General features: G+C 35.0%; 1 protein-coding gene across 5 annotated transcripts in view; it reads right to left on the bottom strand.

Moving 5' to 3' along the window:
• The window catches only part of EXOC6B (exocyst complex component 6B), a 649,953-nt gene that overhangs the window by 306,575 nt on the left and 325,212 nt on the right, over window positions 1-18,166 (bottom strand). For all 5 annotated transcript variants that reach the window (XM_036908371.2, XM_057497096.1, XM_057497097.1 and 2 more), the window contains 5 exons: window positions 11,225-11,296; window positions 10,435-10,532; window positions 8,665-8,770; window positions 7,703-7,812; window positions 4,666-4,777 (listed from right to left, as the gene is read on the bottom strand). In XM_036908371.2, the coding sequence (XP_036764266.2) occupies window positions 4,666-4,777; window positions 7,703-7,812; window positions 8,665-8,770; window positions 10,435-10,532; window positions 11,225-11,296 (498 nt within the window). The remainder of the gene's footprint in view (window positions 1-4,665; window positions 4,778-7,702; window positions 7,813-8,664; window positions 8,771-10,434; window positions 10,533-11,224; window positions 11,297-18,166) is intronic.

Genomic DNA, 18,166 nt, shown 5'->3' with positions numbered 1-18,166 from the left:
TTGATAGCCTGATGGGCTTTCCCTTATATGTGATATTTTTTTACTTTCTGGCTGCTTTTAATATTCTCCTCTTTTCCTTGATGTTCGCCATTTTAATTATTATATGTCTTGGCGTTGCCTTCCTAGGATCTCTTGTGTTGGGAGATCTCTGCACTTCCATGACCTGAGAGACTATTTCCTTCCCCATATAGGGGAAGTTTTCAGCAATTATTTCCTCTAAGAAATTTTCTACCCCCTTTTCTCTCTCTTCTTTTTCTTCTGGTACTACCCCTATAATGCAAATACTGTTCTGTTTGGTGTGGTCACACAGTTCTCTTAATATTCTTTCATTCCTAGAGATCCTCTTTTCTCTCTGTGCCTCATCTTCTTTGTTTTCCTGTTCTCTAATATCTATTTCATTAACCATCTCCTCTACCTCAACAAATCTGCTTTTAAATACCTCCATTGTATGTTTCTTTTCAGATACTGTATTTTTCAAAGTTTTTATCTTTTTTTTTGAAGTCCTCCCTGAGATCTTGACTATTTTTCTGTAGCTCGGTGAGCATGTTTATGAGTTTTATTTTGAAATCTTTATCAAGAAGTTTGGTGATTTTGGTTTCACTTAGTCCTCCTTCTGACATTTGAATTTTTGTTTGTACAAAACTTTTTTGCCATTTCATTCTAATGATTCCTATGAAATAACAACTTTGTGTAGGCAGCGCCCTCTAGTGCCCAGAAGTTCTATTCTGTTGAGCTACCCAGAACCTCTGGCAGGGGTCAGAGACCAGCAGTACCAGTGCCTGCTGGGAGGAAACAGCTCTTTCCTGCTTCCTGGTGCAGTGCCCTCCTCCACTGCCAGGTCCAGTGGCTGTGCACACAAGGAGGAGTCTCTGCATTATACCCCAGTAGCTGCCATAGGCAGGACCACCCTCCAGCTGGCCTGGCATGATGGTAGGGGCAGCAAGCGTGCTGACCTGTGCCTGCCAGGAGGAGGAGTAGCAGGCTACATTTCGCCGTGGGGGCCTTAGCACTGTGGTGCCAGCCAGGGCAATGGAACACGTGAAGCTCCCATCCTGCTTGGCTGAGCATGCGAGGACAATTTTGTCCACCTGCCCTTTCTCCTGAGCAGCATGCTCTGTGTAATATTTGCCCCTTTATCACCCTTTTCACTGTTGGGAAGTTTGTGAAAGTGCCTGCCTTTCTTTTGTCCTGGAGCTGCTGGTTGTGGGTATCTGTTCTCCACAAGAGGCTAGAATCTCAGTCTCTCTGAGTATTCTGCCCATCTTTGCTTTCCATCCCCACTAATCTCCAGAGCACCATGTAATATGGAGTTTATGCTCCCAGAGCAGATCTCCAGGGCTGGTTGTTTAGCACTCCTGTGCTTCTACTCCCTCCCCTCTCCATTTCTCTTCCTCCTGTCTGTAAGCTGGTGTGGCGGGAGGGCTTGGGTCCCGCCAGATGGTGGCTTTGCTACATCACACTTTTTTCTGAAGTCTTCTCTTTTCCCCAGATGTAGGCAGTCTGTTCTGCTTTCTTTGGGTCACTTTTTAAGGATTGGTTGTATTTGCTATATTTTCATGTTATATGTGGTTTTGGGAGGACATTTCTGCCTCACTTCTTACACTGCCATCTTTTCCCCCCCTCCCACAAATTATTTATCTTAACATGACATCTTGTTCTAATCTGACTTCTCTTAACTGAAAATCTCCATCTCTATACAGGACCTGACCATCATTGTTGTCTTTTCTAAATCTCTTTTTAAATAGTAGCAGGTAATATGCATTGTGTACTATGTACTAGGTACTGTTCTAAGGACTTTACATGTTCATTTAGTCCTTGCAACAGTCCTATGAAATGCATGCTATTATTGTCCCCAGTTTATACACAGAGCCAAGTAACATGCTCAAGAACACATCTATTAAGGAGAGAGCAGAACTGAAGCCTAGGCAGTCTGCTTTTGGACATACATTCTTAACCACTGCCAGCTGCCCTTCTTTCTACCAACTTGCCAGAAGCAGCCATAGGAAAACAGCTATACCTGTTGACTGAACTAAGAATAGTCATTTAAGGTCTGAGGGAGCAAGGCATTCAAGTTACAGCAGATGCTAGAACTGAAAAATGATGTTGAGTTGGCTGAGCATAGAGAAGAAAAGAAGCTATGAGAAAAGCAAGAAAGCCAGTCCATAGAAAAAGATGAAAGGATAGAGCAGATGCACAGAAAAAATAAGACTTATCATGTGACCTCAAACTAAGACAGGCAGACAGACAGGCATTAGCTTATCAGACCTTTAAAGTCCTAAGAGAACTGACAAACTGGAATGGATTCTTTTAGTTTTGTGTGCTTATAACACTGCTGTTGTTTGAGTTGATATCTGGTCTCTGTCACAAAATCATCTCTAGAACAATTTCCATGTTACTATGGACCTCTTTGTTAAGATGAAATAATTAAAATAATTAAATCAATTATCAAAAAAACTTGTAAAATATTATCAAAAATAATTAAGTCAATATGGAAAGGCAGTATATTATAATAAAAATACTTAAGTTTGGGAAAAAAACACCTGGACTCATGTCTCATTTTCATAATTTTGCTAGTTGTGTGAAATTGTGCAGTCCCCCTGAACCTTAATTATGCCTTCTATAAGATGGGAATGATAACAATGCCTAGCTTGCTTCAAATGTTATTGTACTAGGTGAGATAGTATTTGTGAATGGACTTTGAAGAATATAAATTATTCCACAAATGTTTCCTATTATGATGATGATGATTCCAGCTGTGAATTCATTTTAGTTACCTATGAATGAGGATATAATGTCCTCTCTTTCCAAAAGTGAGTAATACAATTATTCAAAGATTCACTGGTTGGTGATGAAAAAAGCAGCACTGGGTATGTATGCATCTATACATGTACATTCCACCATGATAGCCAAAATAAATAAGTGGGTGTGATGTTCCTTCATTCATATGCAGTTATTGATAATAAAGTACATTTTTCTAAAAAGATCCAAAAGTTTAGCAATAATATTGAAATATTGCCAAGAATTATGATAAAGTTCTTCTTTGATAAGCTCATACTACTGCTTCTTATCATTACCTTAAATGAATAACGAAGTCAGGAAAACCAAAGAATTAAAGTTTTTCTCTGAAGATGTCACAGAAAATCAATGGCATTGCCACAAGTGAACTCAAGAGCTTTTTTAGGCCAAATATGTTTCTATTAAGTTAAGTTCTTGCTATACTACTTGTTTAAAATGGTTTTTCTAAGAGACTGCTAAACTGAGTGGCCTAAAAAGAATTATATCAAGAGTTCTAATGTACAGATAATTCACAAAATATATAACAAACTTCCTATTCTACTAGGGATTCAGAAAAGGAGAAGAGTACAATATAACAAGGAGGACTTCCTAATTTTCACTCCACCTTTCCTTTTCTGTAGCTTTCCTGATTATGAAAAGAAGTTATCCTATTCTCAGACACACAAAGACTATACCTAGTATTTCTATACAGGCAATAGAAAGGGAGTTCTGCAAAATAAGGGGACTACCCTAAATAATGTCAAATGTGACTTTCAACTGTAAAAAAAGTTAGTTTAAAGTAGAACTCAAATATTGCCTATGTCCCACATTATAATGTTTTAAAATCTTAATACAGGGAAAGAAACAATCACTCTAAAATCAGAAGTAGAAGTTCACCTGGCTCCCAGCTGTCTTTGCCTATGAGTCAATATCATTAGCCGTTTGCTGACTTTGATCATAATCTCTGATGGTTTATATCTGAAAATGTCTACTTTTCCTCGAGCAACTGACTTTCAAATTATGCCACCTTTACAGGTAAAACAGATGGCCAACAGCTTTTCCCTTTTCCTATGAAAAAAATTCCTCCGACGGTTCACTTTTGGCACTATAATTTCCATAAAATGACAGGTTGAGGCTCCCATGCAATCCTGGGTTTCCAAAAGACAGGAAACTTCACATCTTTCTACATTTTAGGAGCACACACTGAATCTTCAGTTTGCCAAAATACTCTTCTCAATATATGTACAATATCTCACCTCCCTTTGTGAGATTGCGTAAACTTCCATACAAATGTGGTGACTGCCTTTCTCTCACATTTCCACAATCCCAAACCCCCAAACTTATATGCTGATAAGTAATTATTCATATATGTGAGGTATCTCAAGAACCAAAGCTGAGTCTATCACTAACAAGGACCATGAGTGCCAATATCCTTGGCATCAATGATTTATGCAGGCAAAATGCAATTTCATAATGTATGTTGTATTTGAACTGCCATTCATTTGGATAAGAACCTGATGTTGACTATATTCTCCAACCAAGGATTAAATTATATATATATATATATATATATATATTTGTTTGTATGTATGTATATAATCAATGGCAAATAATACAAATTAATTCCAACAACCTCAGAAAGAAAAACCAGTTAAGCTAGTGAAAACAATGAGAGAGGGGGGGAAAAATGACTTTTCAAGACAAATACTGGATTTCTCTGAGGTGACCAAAGACAACAAGGAATTTGTTTTGCTCTTTCGCCATTAGGAGTCCATCAGGAAGAATATGATGGATCAAATAGAAAGTTATAATTAATTCACAAACAAGCCCCAGAGCTTACAATGACTATTCACATAAGGCCTTGGCTGCTTCCATTAAGAGTAGCTTTACCTCAGTTAATCCAATATTCTTCCTTTTAATGACATTCTGCAGAGAGTTGCTCAGAGTCCTCGTTAGCAACAGGTTTGTAGATTTACGAATCATGTCATCAACTTCAGTTGAGCTGAAAAGAAGTACCAGGAGTCAGTCATACCAGATGGCAGAGTTTTTGCAAACCAACAAGGTGTCAGTGGTACTTATAAAATCACCATCATCATCATCACCATCATCATCATCATCATCATAGCAGCAAATAACATTTACTGTGTGCCAGAAATTATTTTAAGTACTTTAATGTACTAAAATTCATTTAACCTTCACGATAACCATATGAAGTAGTTTTTATTGGTATTTCTACTTTACAGATGAGGAAATGAAGGCAAAGGGAAGTTAAGCAACTTTTTCCAGGTCACATAGTAAGTAATACAGAGCAAAAAATGGATTTTAACACAGGCAATCTAGGTTTAAAGCCCATGGCATTTAAACACTATGCTGTACTGTCTCCCAGGGTAGGTATGATTCCTCATTCTGAAACCATTATTTCTCCCATACTTCCAAGTTTCTTCACAGCCTGTTCATTTTTATCATTTTCTAGCCTGGCCTCTCTATAGTCTGCCTGCACAATTAGTTAATAAAGGTCCATAAAGAAAGATATCTCTGCTCCTTTATCACCATCTTTTACATAATGCCTCTTTTACTCTCATTCCGAAATCAATGTTTCAAGCAAGGAGTTTAATTCTGCATAAATGTTTTATAATCCTTATTAACACAAAAGTGATCAATAAGGACATCTACTCAGTAAAGGAAATCTGATAGAATCCACAGTCTCAAAGTATTTCAACATAAACACAAACATTACTTATTGCAGAAGGAAAATGGTAATGTTAATTACACAGAGAAAACAGACTATGTGTTAACTAATCAAAACTAGCATAAACCATAAAGGTTTATAATACCACATACACACAGACATATGTACAGAGAGACAGAAAACTAAGGAAGGAGGGGGGATGGAGGAAGAGCATAAAAAGAGCAGAGAGAGAGAGAAAGAGGGGAAGAGGAAGGGAAGAATAAAGCACACACACACAAAAATGGTAACTATGTGAGTGATAGATATGTAAATTAACTTGCTATAATAATTTCTTAATGTATATTATATTAAATCAAGACACTTAAAAATATCACATTGTACAATCTAAAAAAATAGCAATTAAAAGTGAAGGGAAAAATTATTTTACAATCAGTTTAATTTTTACCCATTCTCAAAAGTCTATTTATGTATTTATGTGAGCTTCTACCTCATACATTCCTTCTGTGTAAAGAATTCTCTTTTATTTCACATACTGCAAGTTTACTAAAATTAGTTATCTTAGCTATTGTTTGGCAAAAAATTTCATTTTGCCTTCATTTCTAGAAGTTATTTTGCTGTCTATAGAATTCTGGCTTGATTGTTTTTTTCTCTAAGTACTTTAAGGATGTCACTCCACTTGTCTCTGACTTGCATAGTTTCTGAAGAGAAGTCTGCCCTAATTTGCCCCATTACACCTGCATGTAATTTTTTTTTCTAGACGCCATCAAGGAATTACCTTATCTTTCATTTTTACCAGTTTGAATATGATGTGTTTAAGTATTTTCCTTTGCTTATTGTGGTACTGTTGTTTTGTTGTGTATCTTGATGGGGTTTCCAAAATCTTGATCTCTGGTTTGATATCTTATGTTATTTTTGGAACACTTGCAGCCATTATCTCTTAAAATATTTCTTGTTTCCTGATCTCTTTATCTTCCTTCTTGAACCCTCAATTGCACTGTCTGAAATTGCTCCACAAATCTTAGATATTATATTTCCTTTCTTTCATCTTTTTAAATTTTTGTCTCAGTTTGGTTAACTTCTAGTGACCTACATTCAAATTCACTGAATTCTTACTTCAGCTTTGTCAAGTTCAATGATGAGCCACTCAAAGGAATTCTTCATCTCTAAAATGATTTATCACCTTTGATCATTTCCATTTGACACTTTCCAATAATTTCCATCTTTCTGTTAAAAGTCTCTACTCATGCATGAGACTGATGCTGATACTGATCAGATTTGAATCCCGCTTAAGCACTTACTCCTATGTGACCTTGATGGAAGTTACTTAAACTTCTCTGCCTCACTTTCCTCTTCTGTAAAAATGGAGTGTGCTTCCTAGTCCCTCATACGTAAGTGCTGTTTTGAGTTATACAGATGTTATATTTGTAAAGTGTTTACAAGAATTCTGACTAATACCTGAAATTTTGTTTTCAGGAAAAATAACTATTATAGAAAATAAGGAGTAGCAAAGGACTCTCAGATTCTGGTTTGGCTGAATGGTGGTATCATTCACTGAAAGGAGAATATTCTTTCAGAAAGCCAATCATGTTGACTGTTTCCCTCAAATTCTTTAAGAGGAGTTAAGTATTCTTCTAGGTGTTTTGTAAGTATACTACACATATTACAATGCTTACCATGGCCTATTTTAATTGTCTATTTCCTTAGTGGATACTGACAATATCTGATGACAAAAAAACCTGCTTTCTACTTCTGCATTCCCAGTAAGCAGGATGAATCTGGTATACAAATAGGCTCGATATATGTTGACTAAATAATTAACCTTAAATTAAAGGAGATATGGATACTTTAAACAAGACCAGAAAAATATTTGGAAAAAGAGTATTTCCAAAGGATTTTACCTGTTACTCCCCTACTGGCCTTAACATTTCATCAAGTAGAAGGTAAAAATTAATGTTATACTACTCTTTCCTAGTGGAGTGTCACTAATAGAAAGTGTTGAAATGCAAATCTGTAAAGAAAATAGTCGAGAATAAGCCAATAAATAAACAAAAATTATGCAAAAGTTTTGAACTTCCCCTTTCTCCATGCTATATCAATATAGCAGTGCCATGCTGTAGAGGGATAATATGAAGACTTTCAAAAGAAGAGCCAATGGGAACACCAAAAGTTTTTGAGAATATTTATGCATATAGAGTCACAGTCTCAGTATCTGTTGCATTTCAACAGTTCACACTATACCTTAAATGAAGATCTTCTGAAAACTTCAGACAGGCGTAGATAAATTCTTTAATTTGGTTGTAAACTTTTGGCACAAATTCAGAGAAAGGAAACTTTTTTGGAAATGATTGCTGTAAATGCAAGAATTAATGAAAGCCAGTCACAAACTGACATACGTTTATACTTATAAGTTAGTTTAAACGCAAAAGGAATTGTCTTCCACATTGTGAACTGTCTGTTTAATGACCTCAAATTGAAGAAAGTATCTCCAAAAGGGTCCTGATACTATAAGGAATAAGAAGCGAATTTAAATAAACAATAATTCAAATGTCCTTCAACACACAAAGGGATAAATAAATTGATACATATTCAGCAATAAAAAGTTATGAACTATTGATACATACAACTTGGATGAATCTCAAAAGCATTATGCTGAGTGAAAGAAGCCTGTCTCAAAAGATGATACACTGTATGATTCCAGTTACATGCACTCAGGAAAAGGCAAAAGTAGATGGATAGCCAGATTGGCAGCTGACAAAGGGTGGGGGTGAAGAGAGGGAATGATTAAAAAGGAAGCATGAGGGAATTTGGGGGGATGGTGGAACTTTTCTACATTATTATAGGAGAAACATGACTCAATGCATTGTCAAAACCAACAGAATTATATAGTACACAGGGTAAATTTAACTGTATGTTTTAAGTGAGAAAATGGCCTAAGAGTAAAATAGAAACAGTACTTCCAAGTGTCAAACTGGAACACTCTCAGCAATCTCCAAAACACTTGAGAGGTGACAGGCCCCCAAAACCATCTACTGATCCTCCAAACAAGACTTTCTGTTCTAGGACCAAAAAGCATCCTTTGAAGGTATTCTGGAGTTCTAACTCATCGAGTTGGAGATAATGCCTTTAATGAGGCTGATACAGTGAAAGCTTTTAGAGAATGCCATATCAAACAGAGAAGTTTATTTTAAAGTATTCCCTACCTTTTCCAGCTCTACATCTTGGAATGGGAATTGTCCTACCACCTTTTTATATATCTCCTCGCTTGTTACTGGTATAGGACTGTAGTTGTCAGAATCAAGTATGTTTCTGTAAAGAATAAGGAAAGAAGGGATAGAGGGAAGGAGGGAAACAGGGAATGGAGGGAGGGTTAATCACTGTAGTGACCACAAGTAATTTTCAGGTGAAGTCAATGGTTATATACATACCACAACACTAAATGAATGTTTCCTCATCCTTATTATATTCCTTCTACAATACAACTATTTGATTTCAGATAAGGACATCTTTAAAACAAGACAGCAAGAAAACTATACTCTGAAACATATGGAAAACAAATATAAAGACGGCCTCATAGTATTTGAGATTTATGGATGAGACAGAAAATTTGAAGGCATCCTGTTGAAGCCTTAAGGTAAGTGTGAAGTAACAAAAGAATGTGCGTTCTGGAAAAAGCAAAGGGGTGTTTTGCATTTATTCTAGTAAGGTATATTTGATTATGTTCTTTAAACCTGTACTAGATATCCTATTCTAACTTTCTGGCAGATGAGGAAAATTAACTTCTATAATAAATCCAAATAATGTCATTTACTTCATTTATTGCTCTGTATTAATAATGAATTCATTTTCTTTGATAGACTTTGGCTCCTTACCTAGACAGGAGGATCTCTAAAAGCAGAGAGCATATTACCAAAACCAAAATAGAAACTTAGTGGAGGCATCAGATAGGAAGCTCTTTAAGACCATGGAAATATCATGTTATTAATTTTTAAGGTTTTTATAGAGATGATCCTCCCCTATTTCATAGTTGTACCACTAGCACTATAAACCTGGTTTTTAGAAACACGAATGTTTACATTAATACAAATAAGTGGGGCTAAGTGATGATCAGAGATATGTTCTTCAACTGTGAAGAGGAATAGTCAATAATATTGTACTAACTTTGTAGGGTGACAGATGGGAATTAGACTTCTAAGAATCATTTCATAATGTATGAAAATACTGAATCACTACGGTGTACACCTGAAAGTAATAGGATATCATATGCCAATTATAGTGCAATAAAAATAAGAAAGATTAAAGGAACAAGGTAAGATCTTAAAGCTGTAAGAATTTGAAAATGGGGTAAGCAGATCTGGGGAAGAGGTCTTGCAAGAGGCAGGAAGTGTACTTAAAGAAAAGGGTAAAGGTTCAAGAGAGGAAACTCAAGGGAATTGACAAGTGGTGTGCACCAGGAAAACACTCCAAGGAGACAATATGAGTGAGAGGTGTTTTCTTACTATTTCACTTTCTTATTATTGTATGCATGTGGCAGAAAATACTTAAGTAATATGCTTCAAACACTGGATTGTAATAGGCCCCTTCTTTGTGCTTGGAAGAGGAAAAAGGACAGGAATCACATGAGTAGGTCATGAAAAGAAAAAAACAAAAAATAGAATAAGAAGACACAAGACGATCTGGATGGTATGAACCAAGATATTTGATACTTACTCAAAGGAACAAAAAGACAAAATGGGGCTCAGGGACTCTCCCCACATAGTAGACACTAGTATACAAAGACCCAATATCATGAGAACTTTATTTGGGATATCACTAAAACATATTTGAATTTTAAATCAAATCCTGGATTCACAGCTAGAAAATATAAGCCACATATACTCATTGCTTATTACATATAGAAACCTTAAGCATAAACACATGTGTTAACCCGTGTGCACATGCACCAGTCATACTAACTACAGATAGTTTCTCACCTGAAAATACTTGCCCACTTCTTTAGCAGAGTTTCACTATACTGGTCTCTGATTTCTAACAGCATGTCAAAAAGCTGATTTACAGGAAAACCATACACCTGAAACAAAATAAGAAACAGCTTCATTCTCTAAGGTAATTTTTTAGCAACATGAGAGGGATTAGCACTGAAAAATGTTTTTTGTTCTTAGGCAACAATTTCAGTGAAACCATGACAGAAGAATCATTCATTGCCACCTAATATCTAGTATTTATCTCTCAAAAATTAAAAGATACAGACCAAAATATCTAAGCCAGTCAGAAAAAAAAATAAAAAGATAAATACTAAAATCAATTTATATTAGGTATACTACCAGCTAAGTTCTACCTACAAGTCCCCTTAACAACCTTCAGAAGTAGGGAAAGAAATTTGTAATGCTACCAATGCCACCCACTTCTAATGCCATTCTATTGGCCAGAAGATGTAATTCCAATGAATAATCATTATTCAAGATGGAAGTTAAGAAACTCCAAAATCACTCAGGAACTATAATTGGATTAAGAAAGTTTTGAAAAACTAAGATAATGAGTGCTTCAGTTAATTTACTTGCTCTGAGGGAAAAAAAGGAGGTGGAAACTATTTATGAGAACATGACTGGCCAGGGTGCTGACCAAGAAATGCTATAAAGAGATAAAAAGCTCTAGATCCAGGAAAGGAAGAAACAACTAAAAACTTAGATACAGACAATGAAAAGACTTAGAGCTGATGAAATACTAATCTAGGTAAAGTTTATGTAAACAGAAGTCACAAACCTGAAGTGTATCAGCAAAAAGCACAATGAGGTTCTTCAAATCTAACACGAGGTTTGGATCAGAGCAGTAAGACTAAAGGAAATAAAAGACAATGAAGGAAAACATCTTAATTATCAAAATTAAAACTAAAGTTTAATATATTTAATTGTTTTAATACTTCACCTGGTGAAGGATCTCTAGAAAATAGAAAAGGTCCAACCAACCCTTTCCTGATTAAAGGTAATACCAGATTCAGCCACAGAACTGCTGAATAGAGATTCCAATAAGCCATGATCTACATTTCTAACACTTGGAAATTTGAAAACATACTTTTAAATGACTCCTTGGTTAAAAAAGCAATCAAAATTGGTATTGCAGATTATTTTGAAATAAACAAATAGACTGTGGCTAAAGCTATTTTCAAAATAAATTTGTTACATGCAAACATTAGAAAACACAAAAGATTGAAAAATAAACTAAGCAGTCAACACAGGAAACTAAGCCAGAAAGAGCCAAAATAAACCATAAGTGAGTGAGGGAACAAAATCACATTTTTTAAAAATTAAAAATTTTAAGCAGAAATTAATGACATAGAGAAGACATGAAAGATAATCAATTAAACCAAAAGCTTAAGTCACTAAAATAGACAAATCTTAGACAAGTCTGTTTAAACAACAAAGAGAAAACAAAACTGAACAATACAAGAAACACAAAAGAAAATATACAGGGTAAATAAAATTACACATAAAGTCTACGCATAATCTCTTATCAATGAATCTGAAAACTGAAATAACATGGAAGATAGCCTCAGTGGGACAGATACAAAGATGCGTATGTCACTAAAACTCTTAATTATATTTTGGTTACTTGTTCCCTATCTGATCTCTCAATTTCTGAAAGTGGTATGTTGAATTATTCCCACAATGGTGTGGTTCATTGGTTTCTCTTATTCCTAACAGTTCTTGTTTGGAATCATATTGATTCTTGCTTGTCCCCTAAAAAAAGGCTATTGTCTTTTTGGTGGGCTAAAACTAATACCAGTGCAAATGTTCTTCTCTTCTCCCATTTAATGTTCAACTTTAATTCCATTTGCCTTAGAAAATATGGCATATCCCATTCCTCTTTATTTTGAATCTTTTTAGGTCATCTTAATATATGAGTATCTTTTAGTAACCAGACTATAAAACTTTCTTATTCTGACATTTTCTGTGATTACTGACATATTTGGATCTATTCCAGCCATCTTGTTTTTAGTTTCCTATTTACAGTGATTTCTTCTTTCTTTTTTATTTCCTTTCATGGTTTTTATTAGATAGTCCTTTTTAATTACCTTATAATGGTTATTTATAATTTGTATACATTTTTCCCACTGTTTACTTGAAATAATCTGAAATGTTCATTAAAAAACTCTTTAAACATTAAGTCTCTTGTACAGATTCTTAATAGCATTAAATTTAACAATCAAATAATCTGTTATTTGGATTTATCTATGAATTCTGCTCATTTTTGCCCACATTTGATTTAATCCTATCCCATCTTATATTTTGGATTTTTCATGTTTTATAGAACACCAATAAAATGAACTTTGAATCTTCATGTGTTTGAAAATGCCTTTTGCCCTCAAACTAAAATAATAAATTTCAGAAGTGAGTGGAAAAATTGTCTCCCATCATTTACCTTGATATTCAATGCAGCCTTTCAACTTTAACCTAGTCTTTCTTCATAGAAGGAAACATCCTTCTTTTATTTCTTCAATTTTTAAGTCCTCTCCTTTGTGACTGCCTTTTCTTTCTAAATCTCTATTAGACACAACCAAAAATCTAAGTCAATTATCCATGTTTCTTAACTTTCCTTTAATATTCCCCATCTCTTGTGCCTTTGCTCCACATTTGGGAATATGTATTTAATTTTAACTCCTTGATCACAAAAACACATGCAGTTTTGTCTATTTAATCTTTGAATTAAGTTTCTCTAGTCTGGTTAGCATAGATTTCCAAGAAAGCTATGTATAATCTTTGATATCTACCCTTCTTTGGCTTGGCTACTTCCTTTTCTTCCTTCTTACATTTTTAAAAATTGTGAGTACAGTATTTTCATTAATGAATAAAACCTGTATGTACAAATTTACCAGGCAGACCTAACTGAACAGCACCAGCATGCTAGAAGCTCCCAGATGCTCTAATCACAATAGCTTCTCTCCCTACTCAGGGAAACAATATCATGACTTTCATGATAATCACTTCCATGTTTGTTTCTTTGCATTTTTAACTTAACAGACTTTATTTTTTTAGAGCAGTTTTGTGTTTACAGATAAATTGGGCAGAAAGGACAAAATGTTTCCGTATGCTCCCTCAAACACACACTCACAATTTCCCTTGTAAGAACATCCCGTAGTACGGTGGGACATTGTCAAAATTAATGAGCCAATATTGACATATTATAACTAAAGTTTATAGTTTCATTGGTGTTTACTCTTTATGTTGCATATTCTGTAGGTTTTAACATGTGTACAATGACATGTATCCACCATTACAACATCATAGAGAATAGTTTCACTGCCCTAAAAATCCTGTGCCACTTATTCATCCCTCTCCTGAATCCTGGCAACTCATCTTTTTATTGTCACCATAATTTTGCCTTTCCAGAATGTCATATACTTGGACTCATAAAGTATATATCCTTCTCAGATTGGCTTCTTTTACCTAGCAACATGCATCTAAATTTCTTCCATGTATTTTCATGAATCGATAGCTTATTTATTCTTACCACTGAACAATATTCAATTATATGATGTACCACAGTTTGTTTATCCACTCACCTACTGAAGGATATCTTGGCTGCTTCCAAGTTTTGTCTATTATGAATAAGCTGCTACAAACATGCATGTGCAGCTTTTTCTGTTAAAAAAAGTTTTTGACTCATTTGGACAAATATCTAGAGTGTACTTGCTGGATCATATGACAAGGCGATGTTTGTAAAAAACTGCCAAACTGTCTTCTAAGCCAGCTGTCCTATTCCCATTCCCGTCAGCAATGAATGAGAGTTCCTGCTGTTCCACATGGTCTCCAGCATTTGGTTTTGTCAGTGTTTTGGAGTTTAGCCAATAGGTGTGTAGTGGCATCTCGGTTTAATTGAGTTTAATTTAATTTAGTGTTATTTTGCAATTCCTTGATAACATCTGATGTTGAACACCTTTTTATATGCTTACTTGCTATCTTGTATATCTTCTTTGGTGAGGAATCTGTTCAGAAATTTTGCCCATTTCTTAACTGGGCCTTTGTTTCCTTTGCTGAGTTTTTAGAGTTCTTTGTATATTTTCAACACCAGTCTTTCACCAGAAAACTATGTTTTGCAAATATTTTCTCCCAGTCTGTGGCTTGTCAGTTTCTGCTCTCAATTTTGTTGCTTTGTATCCACCCAAATATTCAGCCTTTGGCACTATTTTCTTTCTCAACATTTTATAAATGGAAATAAACTGTACATACAATTTTCTGCTATGCTTCAATCACTCAACATTCACTTGCAAAATTCACCTATGTGATTGTATATAGCTCTGGTGTGGTCATTTTCATGCTGTATAATACTTCATGTTCTGGTTACCAGGCTGTTCTTTTTATTACTGATAGATATCTACATCATTTCTAAGTTTGAAATTTCAACAATGCTGGATGAACATTCTTGCACGTGTTTATAATATATTAGTAGAAAATTCTCAAGGGAAAATAATAAGGAATAAAATTTCTGGTTCATGGGGATCTTCAATTTTATGAGATAAAGCCAAACTTTTTCAAAGTATTTTACCAATTTAAACTCATTCCCTTAGCAGCATATAATCTGATTGCTTCATATTTTTAGCAACATTTGGATTGTTAATTCTTGTATACTGTTACCTAATTTGACTTTAAATTGCACTTCACTGATATACCAAAGTTGAGCACCTCTCTCACATGTTTCTCGGGCAAATGGATTCCATCTTTGGTGAAGTATCTATTTAATCTTTTGCTCATATTTTCTTTGAGATGTCTGTCTTTATTGTAATGGTATTTAGGAATAGTTATATATCCTATGTTAATTTTTTGTTCATTTTATGTGTTGCAAATAAATATCCTTTCTCACCATTTGGCTTATTTTTTACACTAATCCACTTTTAATGTAGTTTAATAGTTAATGTATAAATCCTTTCCTTTATGGTTTAATGCTTTTTGTATTCTAGTTAGGAACTCCTTTCATAATCCTGAAGCATCAAGATATTCTCTTATATTACCGTTTTTTTATGCTTATTCATTAATTTGTATTTAGCTTTTCGTTTGTTTCTTTGTTTTACTTTGGTATCATTAACATACAATTAAATGAGCAACATTGTGGTTACTAGATTCGCCCCATTATCAAATCCCCACCACATACCCCATTACAGTCACTGCCCATCAGCGTAGAAAGATGCTGTAGAGTCACTACTTGTCTTCTCTGTGCTATACTGCCTTCCCCATGCCCCCCCGCTTACATTATGTATGCTAATTGTAATGCCCCTTTTTCCCCTTCTCCCTCCCTTCCCACCCATCCTCCCCAGTCCCTTTCCCTTTGGTAACTGTTAGTCCATTCTTGGGTTCTGCAAGTCTGCTGCTGTTTTGTTCCTTCAGTTTTTTCTTTGTTGTTATACACCACAGATGAGTGAAATCATTTGATAATTGTCTTTCTCTGCCTGGCTTATTTCACTGAGCATAACCTCTCCAGCTCCATCCATTGTTGTTGTAAATGGTATGAAACGTTTTCTTCTTACAGTTGAATATACTCCATTGAGTATATGTACGACATCTTTTTTATCCATTCATCTACTGATGGACACTTAGGTTGCTTCCATTTCCTGGCTATTGTAAATAGTGCTGCGATAAACATAGAGGTACATATGTCTTTTTCAAACTGGGCTCCTGCATTCTTATGAAAAATTCCTAGGAGTGGAATTCCTGGGTCAAATGGCATTTCTATGTTTAGTTTTTTGAGGTAACTCCATACTGCTTTCCACAATGGTTGAGCTAATTGACATACCCACCAACAGTGTGGGAGGGTTTCCCTTTCTCCACATTCTCGCCAACATTTGTTTTAATTCACATTTCTCTGATGATTAGTGATATGGAGCATCTTTTCATGTCCTGTTGGCCATCTGAATTTCTTCTTTGGAGAAGTTCAGATCCTCTGCCATTTTTTAAATGGATTATTTGCTTTTTGTTTGTTGAGGTGAGTGAGCTCTTTGTATATTTTGGATGTCAACTCCTTATCAGGTATGTCATTTATAAATATATTCTCCCACACTGTAGGATGCCATTTTGTTCTACTGATGGTATCCTTTGCTGTACAGAAGCTTTTTAGTTTGATATAGTCCCACTTGTTCATTTTTGCTTTTGTTTCCCTTGCCCATGGAGATATGTTCATGAAGAAGTTGTTCATGTTTATATTTAAGAAACTTTTGCCTATGTTTTTCTCTAAGAGTTTTGTGGTTTCATGACTCACATTCACGTCTTTGATCCATTTCAAGTTTACTTTTGTGTATGGAGTTTGACAGTAATTCAGTTTCATTCTCTTACATGTAGCTGTCCAGTTTTGCCAACACCAGTTGTTGAAGAGGCTGTCATTTCCCCATTGTATATCCATGACTTGGTTAATATCTGGAGTCTCTATTCTGTTCCACTGGTCTATGGGTCTGTTCTTGTGCCAGTACCAAATTGTCTTGATTACTGTGGCTTTGTAGTAGAGCTAGAAGTTGGGAAGCGAGATCCCCCCCACTTTATTCTTCCTTCTCAGGATTGCTTTGGCTATTCAGGGTCTTTTGTGGTTCTATATGCATTTTAGAACTATTTGTTCCAGTTTATTGAAGAATGCTTTTGGTATTTTGATATGGATTGCATTGAATCTGTAGATTGCTTTAGGCAGGATGGCCATTTTGACAATATCAATTCTTCTTACCCAAGAGCATGGGATGAATTTCCATTAATTAGTATCCTCTTTAATTTCTCTTAGGAGTGTCTTGTAGTTTTCAGGGTAAAGGTCTTCCACTTCCTTGGTTAGGTTTATTCCTAGGTATTTTATTCTTTTTGATGCAATTGCAAATGGAATTTTTTCCTGATTTCTCTTTCTGCTAGTTCATCATTAGTGTATAGGAATGCAACAGATTTCTGTATATTAATTGTGTATCCTGCAACTTTGCTGAATTCAGATATTAGTTCTAGTAGTTTTGGAGTGGATTCTTTAGGGTTTTTTAATGTACAATATCATGTAATCTGCAAACAGTGACAGTTTGATTTCTTCCTTACCAATCTGGATACCTTTTATTTCTTTGTGTTGTCTGATTGCCGTGGCTAAGACCTCTAGTACTACGTTGAATAAAAGTGGGGAGAGTGGGCATCCTTGTCTTGTTCCCAATTTTAGGGAAAAATTAAGTATAATGTTGGCTGTGGGTTTCTCGTATATGACCTTTATTATGTTGAGATACTTGCCCTCTATACCCATTTTGTTGAGAGTTTTTATCATGAATGGATGTTGAATTTTCTCAAATGCTTTTTCAGCATCTATGGTGATGATTATGTGGTTTTTGTCCTTCTTTTTGTTGATGTGGTGGATGATGTTGATGGATTTTCGAATGTTTTATCATCTTTGCATCCCTGGGATGAATCCCACTTGTTCGTGGTGTATGATCCTCTTGATGTATTTTTGAATTCTGTTTGCTAATATTTTGTTGAGTATTTTTGCATCTATGTTCATCGTAATTATCTTTTTTTGTGGTGTCTTTGCCTGGTTTTGGTATTAGAGTGATATTGGCCTCGTAGAATGAGTTTGGGAGTATTCCTTCATCTTCTACTTTTTTGGATAACTTTAAGGAGTATGGGTATTAGGTCTTCATTAAATGTTTGATGAAATTCAGCAGTGAATCCATCTGGTCCAGGGGTTTTGTTCTTAGGTAGTTTTTTGAAT

This window comes from Manis pentadactyla, chromosome 2, assembly GCF_030020395.1.
Source record: "Manis pentadactyla isolate mManPen7 chromosome 2, mManPen7.hap1, whole genome shotgun sequence".
NCBI classification, from domain to species: Eukaryota; Metazoa; Chordata; class Mammalia; order Pholidota; family Manidae; genus Manis; species Manis pentadactyla.
Note: the sequence above shows the minus strand (reverse complement) of the source record. Positions and strands in the feature narration are given on the sequence as shown.